The sequence below is a fragment of the Nerophis ophidion genome, linkage group LG07 (assembly GCF_033978795.1).
Source record: "Nerophis ophidion isolate RoL-2023_Sa linkage group LG07, RoL_Noph_v1.0, whole genome shotgun sequence".
Taxonomy (NCBI): domain Eukaryota; kingdom Metazoa; phylum Chordata; class Actinopteri; order Syngnathiformes; family Syngnathidae; genus Nerophis; species Nerophis ophidion.
Genome location: NC_084617.1, coordinates 16,408,661 through 16,421,184, shown reverse-complemented (window position 1 = coordinate 16,421,184; position 12,524 = coordinate 16,408,661). Strand labels below are relative to the sequence as shown.

At 40.0% G+C, this 12,524-nt stretch overlaps 1 protein-coding gene across 3 annotated transcripts in view; it reads right to left on the bottom strand.

Annotated features, from left to right (window-relative positions):
- Positions 1-3,617: 3,617 nt before the first annotated feature.
- Positions 3,618-12,524, bottom strand: part of LOC133555953 (plexin domain-containing protein 1-like) — a 39,307-nt gene continuing 30,400 nt past the window's right edge. For all 3 annotated transcript variants that reach the window (XM_061905452.1, XM_061905453.1, XM_061905454.1), the window contains exons 9-13: positions 9,575-9,656; positions 9,417-9,477; positions 7,625-7,730; positions 7,398-7,549; positions 3,618-4,343 (exon numbers count right to left, since the gene is read on the bottom strand). In XM_061905452.1, coding sequence (XP_061761436.1) covers positions 4,233-4,343; positions 7,398-7,549; positions 7,625-7,730; positions 9,417-9,477; positions 9,575-9,656 — 512 coding nt within the window. In that variant the 3' untranslated portion in view covers positions 3,618-4,232. The remainder of the gene's footprint in view (positions 4,344-7,397; positions 7,550-7,624; positions 7,731-9,416; positions 9,478-9,574; positions 9,657-12,524) is intronic.

Sequence of the window (12,524 nt, the reverse complement as noted above, 5' to 3'; positions counted from 1 at the left end):
ATCGTCTGGAATGGATGTATGCTGTCTTCAAATTAAAGTGGAGTGGTAATTGGTTTGAAGTAAGTAGAAGTATGCGGACACGTTGGTCACTGGATATTTTCTAATGCACTTCTGCCTTAAAGACTTTGTATGTGTAAGTAATATGCAACTATAATTACCGTATTTCCTTGATTTGCCGCCGGGGCGCTAATTTATTTAAAACCTCTTTTCACTCCTGCGCTTACCAAAGACATGCAGTAAAAGTAAGCATGTGATAATTATTTTAAAAACTCTTCTCACGCCGGCACTTACCAAAGGCCTGTAGTAAAAATTTGAGTGTGATGTAAGCTTGGACCTTAAATCCTACTGAATAGCTCTTAATCTTCTTCCCTTTATGCGATTTCAAATCACCGGTATTGAAATCAGCCTCCTCCATTCTGAAAATGATGACATGGGAAGTGTCACTCGTGACGTCACGAGTTTGACTAGGCGGTAATACTAAGCATGCGCTAATTATTTTGGGAAGCGAGTTTGACCCGGCAGTAATTCAAGGCAGGCTCATACTATATACCCTGTGCCAATTCAAGGAAATACGGTATTTCTAAAAATACATCCGGAGGTCATCCCCATGCTTACTCGCTGCACGTCTACATCATATGTCAGCAACCAAATAATACGTCAGGTTAATCACGTCGAATCAAGAATCGATTCTGAATCGAATCATTATCCCAAGAATCACCAAAGATTCACACCTGTACTTACTACATCCGTCTAACTTTTGTGCTGTTGTCTGCTCAGTTGTTGTACTAGCTCCTCGTACCCTATAGCCTAGCACAGTGGTTCTCAGACTTATTTTTTTTACTAAGTACACCCTCAGAAAAAACTTGGCTCTCCAAATACCCCCATAATGACCAACATTAAAATACAGTAGCTTAGTAGGCCAAAGCATTCATTAAAAACAAGGCAAGAGTTTTATTTAACAAGTATATTTAACATTTTGATAACTAACATTACACACAGTTTGAACAGTAACAATGTGTTTGAATATAGGAAATTAAAACAATGTAGTTTAATTAAGAGATTCTTTGGCATACCACTAGATGGAGCCCGCGTACCACTAGTGGTACACGTGCCACAGTTTGAAAAAAACATGCCCTATATGTTTACCTTTTATAAATGACTTGACAAAAGTAGAAGAAAAGACTCACCTTGGGTGTTTATCGGAGGACATTTAGATATATTTAGGTATCGGGTTTAACATGCAAGCTGATATCCTCCAATACTTTTTTTTTAACAGAAGCTGCAGCGTAAGTTGAATACTTTTCCAAAAGAGCGTTAGATTGATGCAAATATACATTGGCTTTGCTATTGACATGCTACTGATTAGCATTAGTGATTTTACATGGCAATCTTAACCCCTTAAAATGTGGAAATGAAAACTACAACTAAAATGCATGTTACAATCAAACAGCTGGTGTGTATCAAGTACAATACTTACTGTATTAACACTTTTTAGGGTGCAACAAAATACTTGATTCAGTAAAGACTTAACTGACTACCCAGCACTCCATAAACTAGAGACTACTGCCATCTGAACGACTTGGACTTGCAAATGTGATTGCAATTTAAAGCTGGGGGTACCTAAGTTATATTCTTTGACTAAAATCATATTAGCATCCTACAGTAAATCGTAACAGTAATCATTTCTGGAGAAAAAAAACGTACGCCTGCGTGTTGCCTGTGCCTTATAATTAAGTATTTTAGTATATAAAACTCCGGAAGACAAAATAATTTGTCTTTGAGGCAATAGACCTCCCCAGATCAAAAAAAAAACTAAAGAAGAGCCAATTCTCGAATAAATATTGGTCCGGCGTATTCAAGATGGAGGGCATTGCAGACCAGTCTTGGAATAACTTTGGACTGTTTTCCTTCTAGACAGGTCCTCTAATGTTCCATTCCCATATTTTGTGTGTATCCCAGGGGTCTCAAACACGCGGCCCGCAGGCCAATTGCGGCCCGTGAGACGTTATTTTGCGGCCCTCACCTTAATATGAAAATTTAATGTTGGTTTTATATGAATGGCGCTTTACAGCGTCATACTTGTATACCCTCAATTTTTCAGAAGTTTCCCTATTTTCAGTGTTCCTTCAGGGGTAATCATTCTCCTGGATTTCACCCTAACAATAACATTAAGGGGGCAACATGGAAGATGTGCCTTTGTCGTTCTCTACATCATGTACAAACAGCATCCCAGCCCAGGCACATGTTGTATTAGGCTTCGGTGGACGCAGTAAGCGACTGCAAGACATACTTGATCAACAGTCACACAGGTCACACTGAGGGTGGCCGTATAAACAACTTTATCACTGTTACAAATATGCGCCACACTGTGGACTTACACCAAACAAGAATGACAAACAGATTTTGGGAGAACATCCGCAGCGTAACACAACAGAACAAATGCCCAGAATCCCATGCAGCCCTAACTCTTCCGGGATGCTACAATAACCCCCCTCCCCCCCAACTCCCTATTGTAGCCGGAAGAGTTAGGGCTGCATTGGATTCTGGGTATTTGTTCTGTTGTGTTTATGTTGTGTTATGGTGCGGATGTTCTCCCAAAATGTGTCATTCTTGTTTGGTGTGGGTTCACAGTGTGGCACATATTTGTAACAGTGATAAAGTTGTTTATACGGCCACCCTCAGTGTGACCTGTATGGCTGTTGATCAAGTATGTCTTGCAGTCACTTCCGTGGGTCTGCCGAAGCCTCATACAATATGTGACTGGGCCGGCACATTGTTTGTTTAGTGGAAAAGCGGACGCTAAAGACAGTGCCATCACGGCACGCCCTTAATATTGTTGTCCGGGTGAAATTCGGAAGAATGTTTCCCCGGGAGATTGTCAGAAGAGGCACTGATATTCGGGTGTTTCCCGGAAAGATAGCGTGAGTTGGGAAGTATGTTGCTCAGGCGGGAAAGCCATTCAAGGAAAGTAAATTAATTAAAAAGTGCATGTTAGATTTTTTTAAGAAATCTTTTCTCGCGGCCCAGCCTCAACTAGTTTCTGCATCCAATGGCCCCCAGGTAAATTGAGTTTGAGACCCCTGGTGTATCCTTTTGCGTGGCGACGTGTGTTACCTGTAAAATATGAACTAGGGGATCCTTAGATGCAACTTTAGACTGTCAACAACCTATGCGTGTGCAGCTCTTGTGCACAATTTTATGCACTTCCAGAGAGAGGGAGACTTGGAGGGACTACCTAGTGGATGGCAGGGTTTACAGTTTGACTTCTGCTTGGGGACAAGATTCACGTACCCCAGCTTTAATGTCATACTTGCACAGATTCAGAAATGTGTATTAAAACAAGTAATTATCATAATCAGCTCATTTTTAAATGTTGCAATTATCACAATTACTATAAAAAAATAATATAAATACAAAAAAAAGAGCCAAATTAATACCTTTGAGTAGTGGTTTAAATTTAAATGTGAACAGTATCCATCCTTATACAAGTCTATACCCAAGAGGCTCAATATATTAGAAGCAACTCTCAGGAGACAAAAATGGACATTTGTGACGCTTTGCTGGCATCGTGGTGAGGTTTTCTTCTCTCGAATGATGCAGTCGGAATGGACACAGCGTGAAGGTAGGAATGATGATTTATTTAACACTAACAAAATAGACTAGGAACAAAAACACTTGCACAAGGCACTAAAGACAAAACAAACAGAACTAGCATGGGAGCTTGAAGGAACAAAAAGCGCTAGCATGTGAGCTAGTGAAAAACAATGGAATAGCGTGGAAGCTAGCAATTACAAAAAAGTATTTTACCACGAGCGGGAATAGTGACGTCACCTGTTGCATCGATCAGCAAACTAGACTGCGAGAAAGAATGAACAAAGAAGGCAGGCTTAAATACAGGAATGTAATCACAAGGCAGGTGTGCGCGTAAAAGACAAAGCAGGTGACACTAATACGTGACTATGGCAACGGAAACAAACAGGAAGTGCCACCAGGAACTAAGGAAGACAAACACTAAACAGGATGTGATAACAAAACAGAACAAAACCAGAAAATGACAGGATCCGAGCAGTGGATCATGACAACATTACTAGATTTCTGGATTTCAGTTATATTAGTGCAAGTGTACTTAATGTCCTTGTTTTTTAATGGTTGCTTAATTATAAAGGTGACTAAAAATATGCAATTTGCTGCTTTTTAAAGTAGGATTTTGGAATATCAAAGAATTGCCTCCTTTAAGGTCCGTCTTGGACGATGCTGCTCCTCTCCTGCCCGTCTTCTTCTACTTCAGTGTAGCCAGGCTGCTTCTTCTGAAACTTCCAGGAGGGCCAGTAGCTCCTGTGTCGCTGGAGAAGATAGATACAACCATAATCAATCAAGCTTTATTGCGGACACCAACGTCCAAGTAGACATACAATCACATACATTACATAAAATAAACAAAATACAGTATAAAAGGCATTATCACATAACATTAAAACCGGGCTTGTGTTATCTAATAAATAAATAAGAGCAGAAATAAATAAATAAAATATATATATATATATATATATATATATATATATATATATATATATATATATATATATGTATATTTTATTTATTTATTTTATTTTTTTTAATATGTTTACACATTCTATAAAAGGCAGAGATACCAGTGTTTCCATATAAACAATTGTTACCTAACAGAACTACACCTAGGATTGGTTATCTGTATAATAAGCTCATTCTCAGACCTCTGCATTCTACATATACATTTAAAAAATAAAATAAAATGATAAATTAAATATTAGGGTGGCAAATCTTTGGGTACCACGTGATTGGATTTGATTCAAATCTTAGGGTTAACAATTCGATTCAGAATCGATTCTTGAATTTGAACGATTCTCGGTTCAGAAGCCATACTTTTTTTTTAATAACATTGGGTGGCAGTTCTATGATTAACTACAGTCATTCATAAAATAGATGAACAGCTTTGATGAATGCATATATTTCTTAAAAGAAAACTGTTTAAAAAAAAAAAAAAACATTTATCCATCCATCCATTTTCTACCGCTTAGTCAAATACAAATAAGGCAAGAGAATTATCCAACATCTACCGCATGTCCCTTTCAGGGTCACTGGGGGGGTGCTCATTTGCATTCGGGCGGAAGGCGGGGTACACTCTCGACTCAAAGCGCTTTGCATAATGACCCCAATTATCTACATCAGGGGTCCCCAAACTAAGGCCCACTTGCCGTATACACCCCCCCACCTTCCAAAACCCGGCCCGCGGGAAGTCCCAAGTTAAAAAAAAAATAAAAAAAAAATGTACATATATATATATATATATATATATATATATATATATATATATATATATTTTTTTTTATATATATATATATATATATATATAATTTTTTTTTTTTTAATTAGAATTTTTTTCAATCCGTCCTCCCTAATCCATTTTCTACCGCTTGTTACTCTCGGTGTCTCCGAGCCGCTCAGGCAAATCGTATTGTCTAAAAATGCATTTTCCCATCGATATTGTGACATCATCGCGCTCTGAATATATATATATATATATATATATATATATATATATATATATATATATATATATGTATATATATATATATATATATATTATATATATATATATATATTTATATATATATGTGTGTGTGTGTGTATATGTATATTTTTTGTTTGTTTGCTTGATTTTTTAAATTTTTTATTATTGGTTAAGTGAAGGGAATTATATCTATGTAGTGCTTTTCTCCATCGACTCAGAGTTCATTGTTTTTACATTGTTGCTACAAATTATTGTTGCAGTGTAATAATTATTATTACCTGTGGTAATGTCATCATGATACAACATTTGTACTATAATCCTTGAACAAAGTAACAGTGAAGCTCAATGTATTAACCACTGAATGGAGAACTAGGGGTGTGATGAAATAAATTATCTTCTTACCACTTTCTTTTAGGCAAAACTGGATCATCGTGCTTATATTTTGATTGATTGATTGAAACTTGTATTAGTAGATTGCACAGTACAGTACATATTCCGTACAATTGACCACTAAATGGTAACACCCCAATAGGTTTTTCAACTTGTTTAAGCCAGGGTCCACGTTAATCAATCCATTGTAATTTATACATGGTACATCACCTTTTGCATTATATGAATCAATATTATTACATGTTGTCTACCTTGTACTTTTTTGTGTAATTGCCTGAAATAAATGAAAAATTAATGAATGAAAAAGCGCTTTACATAGTGACACCCATTATTTACATCTTCAAGCTACATTTGAACCAGCGGGGGTGGCACTGGGAGGAGGTGGGTGAAATGTCTTTCTCGAGGACACAAAGGCAGTGACTTGGATGGCGGAAGCGGGGATCGAACCTTGAGCCCCCAAGTTGTTGGATGCTCTAGCAACCGAGTCACGCCACCCAAAAATCGTTACTAAGAATCGCGAGTAATTCGAATATCGATTTTTTTGACACCCCTAATATTGTCTGCAAGCTCCCATCCCTCCAGGACCTGTTCTCCTCCAGGACCTGTTCTCCTCCAGGACCAGGAGGCGTGTGGGTCGGATCACAGCTGACTCTTCTCAACCTGGACACAAACTATTCTTCCCTCTCCCCTCATTTAGGAGACTACGGTCCATCCAGACCCACACCTGCCGCCACCTGAACAGTTTTTTCCCCTCGGCCATCAGACACATGAACAAGAACAAGATCTGATAGCTCACTTACAGCTCATCTTATTACCTACTCTGTCTTATATGTCTTCTATGTTGCACGATTGCACCAAGAAAAATTCCTAGTTTGTGAACCCGTTCTCAAACAATGGCAATAAAAACTATTCTGATTCTGATTCTTTTTCTTATTCGAAGTTGGGTTGCGGGGGCAGCGGCCTAAGTAGGGAAGCCCAGACTTTCATCTCCCCAGCTACTCCCGGGGGATTTTGAGCTGTTCCCAGGCTAGTCCTAGGTCTTCCCCGTGGTCTCCTACCCGGTCGGGCGCACCCTAAACATCTCCTCAGGTAGGTGTCCACGGGCCTTTCTACCAGATGCCCAAACCACCTCATCTGGCTCCACTCAATATGGAGGAGCAGCGGCTGTACTCTAAGCTCCTCCTGAATGACAGAGTTTCTCGCCCTATCTCTAGGGGAGAGCCCCCCACACAACGGAGGAAACTCATCTCGGCGGTTTGTAGCTGTGGTCTTGTCCTTTCGGTCATAACCCGAAGCACATGACCATAGGTGAGGGTAGGGACGTAGATCGACTGGTAAATTGAGATCTTTGCCTTCCGGCTGAGCTCCTTTTTCACCCCGACGCACCCATCTCACGACAAATAGATATATGCAAATACAAAAGACAAACATGATGGGAAAAACTCGCTGCGCTCACCTGGACGAAGTATGCGGCAGTTGGGTGGCAGTGGATGTAAAGAGCCACAAGCATCAGAGCCAAGAGTAAAACCAGAGCGGATGCAACACCTGCGAGGACTCCTGTGTTAGCCCAGCCATCACTACTGCCTGTGGTGGACTCTAGCTTTTCATCTGTGTGTAACATAAGCCACATTAATATACATATTACTTTACGTGCAGGAAACAAACATCAACAACTCTCCTCACCGACACGTTTGCAGCCGTTTTGCGGAGTAGTCGCGGTCACATCCTGGGTTTCTGGCGTGACAGAAGTGTTATCGCCATTGTACTCATCGCAGGTTGTCCCTATGCTCTACGAGTATACAATAAAATAGCAAACACACACCTGTTAGAACATAAAACGCACCTGATCGCAATAATTACATCCAATACAAGAGTTCCGTTTAAAACTACCCCTTTTAAGAAGAATACGGTTCAGTTCTACAGCAGTAATGTTCAAAGAGTTGCTTGGAGGCCATTTTCAGTCCTCATTCAGCTCGTTTTTTATTGGCCCTTGACTAGAGGAAGGAAACTTTGGGCATCTCATAATTTGATTACAATTCTTGGGGTGACAATACGTTTCAGAATCTATTCTGGATTCTCAAAACCGGTTACAGGTTACAAACGCTCCTCTTGTCTGCTGACAAAGGACTTATACGCGTAGTGTTGGCCGACAAACGTCCTTTTTAAAAAATGTATTAAGTAATGTAAAAAGCTGAGAAGGCTCTATTGAAATTGCCTTTTTTCATTACTATCCTCCCACTTTGCATTTATGAGGTCCTTAAAGGGGAACTGCACTTTTTTGGAATTTGCCTATCGTTCACAATCATTATGAAAGACAAGATGACCGATGGATTTTTTTCTTGAATGGAGTCTAAATATTAAATAAACGTGAATAAAAGTCCGCTCACAGCGGAGCCAATGGGACCTCCGATATTTCGCTCATAAAATCCAATAAATAACCATTCAAAAAGCGCCAACAATACTCCATTTACATTTTGTGACTTGAATTTTAACCAAGTATTAGTAGTATTGTGATTATAAGCGCTAACGCAGACAAACTATTTATAACGGTCTGTCTTACTTTTTTTCTCTTTCCATCCCCTCCTGCTCCGGCCCGGCTGCACCAAATGATAATATAAATACATTTTATAAAGTCGAATACAAATAAGGCAACAAGAGAAGTATCCTACACTTCTAGGGACGGCGTGGCGCCGTGCGCAACCCGAGGGTCACTGGTTCAAACCCCACCTAGAACCAACCTTGTCACGTCCGTTGTGTCCTGAGCAAGACACTTCACCCTTGCTCCTGATGGGTGCTGGTCGGCGCCTTGCATGGCAGCTCCCTCCATCAGTGTGTGAATGTGTGTGTGAATGGGTAAATGTGGAAGTAGTGTCAAAGCGCTTTGAGTACCTTGAAGGTAGAAAAGCGCTATACAAGTACAACCCATTTATACAAGTGCAACCCATTTTTTCTCTTTTGTAAAGTAAATATGAACTCTATGATTTGCCTGAGAAGCTGGACAAAAAACAAAACAAAAGGCACATTTGGCGCAGTCTAAACGTTTGCAAATAGAGGAGTAGGTTTTGTAAATCTGTGACTGAGTTGTGGTTTCTCCATTGTCTTAATATTAATTAATATTCTGTGATGTTTGTAATAACATTAAAATACATTTTTAAAAGATCTGCCCGATTGTAGCTGAGATAGGCGCCAGCGCCCCCCGCGACCCCGAAAGGGAATAAGCGGTAGAAAATGGATGGATGGATCTATTTTAGGCAAACACTGCGCGTTTGTCATACATCAGCAGCCAAGATGACCTTTTGTAACCTATAACCAAGGTTTTATTATCATTTATTTAACAAAAAATATATTATGTTAAACTGAGAATCGATGGTGAATCGAATGCTCACCATAAGAATCAGAATCAAATTGTGAGGTGGAAAATAAGCTCATCATACACTTTTTGCAACATTTAGTCATCCTTCCCGCCCAATGGTACCTCATCCAGGCAGCTAAAGTCCAACCATTCCTGCCTGTGTCGATCCATGCCATCCGAACACCTAAAAACGTGTGACACGACATAAAAAAGTGTCAAAATACATTCAACGCACAAAGAGCGCTATTGTTTACAAGAAAGTCGCGTGTTAGTCAACTCGCCTTTGGAGAACGTTACACCAGCTGCAGCCGGACGTTTGATTGGACGAGACGCAGCGCTCGCAGTTGTCATGTTGCAGGCAAGCTGAACAGGAAAAATCCAGAAGTTCAATCAAAGTCATCAATATCATTATTGAAATCATTTTTACAAATGTAACATCCTTTTTTTCCACACAAATACTGCAAAAAGAGGTTTAGTTGTCAGGATTACATCCATTCCATGTCAGAATGTTAATGGTAGAATCCAGTTTATCGCTTGTCATTGTCAACAAACTATAAGCTAACGTGGCTAACGTGTTATTTATTGGATCTGTGTAGTTTGCTAGGCATGGTGGAGAAGGTGGTGCTCTTTCAGGATGCAGCTCGGGCTCGGACACAGCGTACAGGTAAGAAATGCTGGTTTATTTAACTAAAAACAGGCTAAAAACAAAAACACTGGTGCTAAGTAGAAAAGAAAAACCAAAAGCGCTAGCATGGAAGCTAGGGAACTAAACACAGGAATAGCATGGAAGCTAACAAGTACAAAAATAGGTTTACCAATGTCAGGAGTTAACGTCGTCACTTGTTGTGGGAAACAAAGGCTAGGATGTAGGGGTGTAACGGTACACAAACATTTCGGTTCGGTACGTATCTCGGTTTAGTTCACGGTTCGGTTCATTTTCGGTACAGTAAGAAAACAAACAAATATAATTTTTTGGGTTATTTATGTACCAAATTTGTAAACAATGGCTTTATCCTTTTAACATTGGGAACATTATAATAATTCTACCCACGTTAATCCACATTAAACTGCCTCAATTTGTTGCTGTGATTAAATAAAATGAAAAAACTTTTGTTCTACGTATAAAAAGTGCAACATTAAACAGTTTCAAGTCAATTCATTATGCTTAATTTATTACAGCATTTGGGAAGCCTGTAGTTGACTTTTATTATGTAAATGTTATATTTTTGTCAACATGTGATAGCAGGCACCATGCCATTCAAAACTAGGCTGCTACATTACTAATGATTAATGTAACTATGGCTGAAAAAAATAGTATAATAGCAATAGGAGAGACTATTCATCCCTGTACACCATGGAGTTAATGTTAGTTCATGTGAAATAACAGACAGACAGGGCTTTGCACACACACACACACACACACACACACACACACACACACACACACACACACACGCACACGCATGCACACACGCACGCACGCACAAGCACACACAGCAAAATGAGCTAACGTAACTCTAAAAGCTAATTAGCCTTCACATCACCTCAAGCCAGAACTGTGAACTGCAGTTTAAGTTTCTAAAATGTCAACGGGCTCATACTGATGTTTGTAATAGTTGTGACTGGAAAGTGTTTTTTTATAATTTGGGGAGTGTACGATGTCCGCTGCTAAACACATGTCTGGAAGCATTTACAATATGCGTTCTGAATACGCAATGCTGATTGGCTGTTACATCGCTCTGAATACGCACTGCTGATTGGCTTTGTATGTAACCAATCAGATGGTTTTGTGGGCGGGCCAATGCTGGTTGCTCACTGCTCGGACAGAGGCAGAAAGCAGAGCAGCTTGTTAAGAATTTAGAATACAAACTCGTTCGATACACCCTCGTACCGAACCGAAACCTCCGTACCGAAACGGTTCAATACAAATACACGTATCGTTACACTCCTACTAGGATGAGAGGTCGAAACAACGGAAAAGGCAGGCTTGAATAAGGGACAGTAATTTACAACAGGTGTGCGTCAAAAGCAAGGAACAGGTGAAACTTATAGGTAACCATGGTGACAAACAAAGTCAAAAGTCCACATAACAAACGATCTGTGCAGCGGATCGTAACAGGATCTTTTCCACTTACTTTAAGTCCCACCTATTCCCCAACCCACATCTTAACAGCTCTCCAATGTTATCACAATGTATCCCAACGGTTGTTAGCATACTAGCTGTTAGCATTGCTAACATTTTCTTGTGATTTTTCCAAAATTAAAACAGATCCGACTGAGGATTTTACGTAGTCTACTGTACATAGTCTGTATGCTCGCTATTAGCATGGTAGCAACAATATTTTTTTGAGATTCTACCGAAACTAAAACATAGCTGCTACCAATCTTTATAGCTTTAGCATTTTGCATATCAAATAGCCATTTTGTATTTAGCATGTTTATATTGAAGCAAGAAACTGTATTTTACATTGTTATCACAATGTATCCACATAAGTTGCTAGCATGCTAACAGCTATTATGTTAGCTATTAGTATTGCTAGCACTGACATTTTCTTTGGATCCTCCCAAATCAACATAGGTCACAGTCAGGACTATGTAATTTATGATCACATTTTTCAAGATTCTACCACAATTAAAATCGGTGGCAGTTCGGACTTTACGGACGTAATAGCTACCTATCTTGTTGGCTTCTAGCTTTAGCCTTTTGGATCTTGCATTGCCATTTTGCCTTTTAGCATGTATCTGTTGAAGCAAGATATGTTCTGTCATCACTGTGTAACCATGCAGGTTACTGGCGGGCTAGCTGTTAGCATGTTAGCTATTAGGATTAAGAGTATTGAAATTTTCTTGGGATCCTCCCCTTAAAGATAGGGTGAGAAGCTCTGCCATCCGGGAGGAACTCAAAGTAAAGCCGCTGCTCCTTTACATCGAGAGGAGCCAGATGAGGTGGTTCGGGAATCTGGTCAGGATGCCACCCGAACGCCTCCCTAAGGAGGTGTTTAGGGCACGTCCAACCGGTAGGAGGCCACGGGGAAGACCCAGGACACGTTGGGAAGACTATGTCTCCCGGCTGGCCTGGGAACGCCTCGGGATCCCCCGGGAAGAGCTAGACGAAGTGGCTGGGGAGAGGGAAGTCTGGGTTTCCCTGCTTAGGCTGTTGCCCCCGTGACCCGACCTCGGATAAGCGGAAGAAGATGGATGGACGGATGGACAGTTAGGACGTGAAGAAAG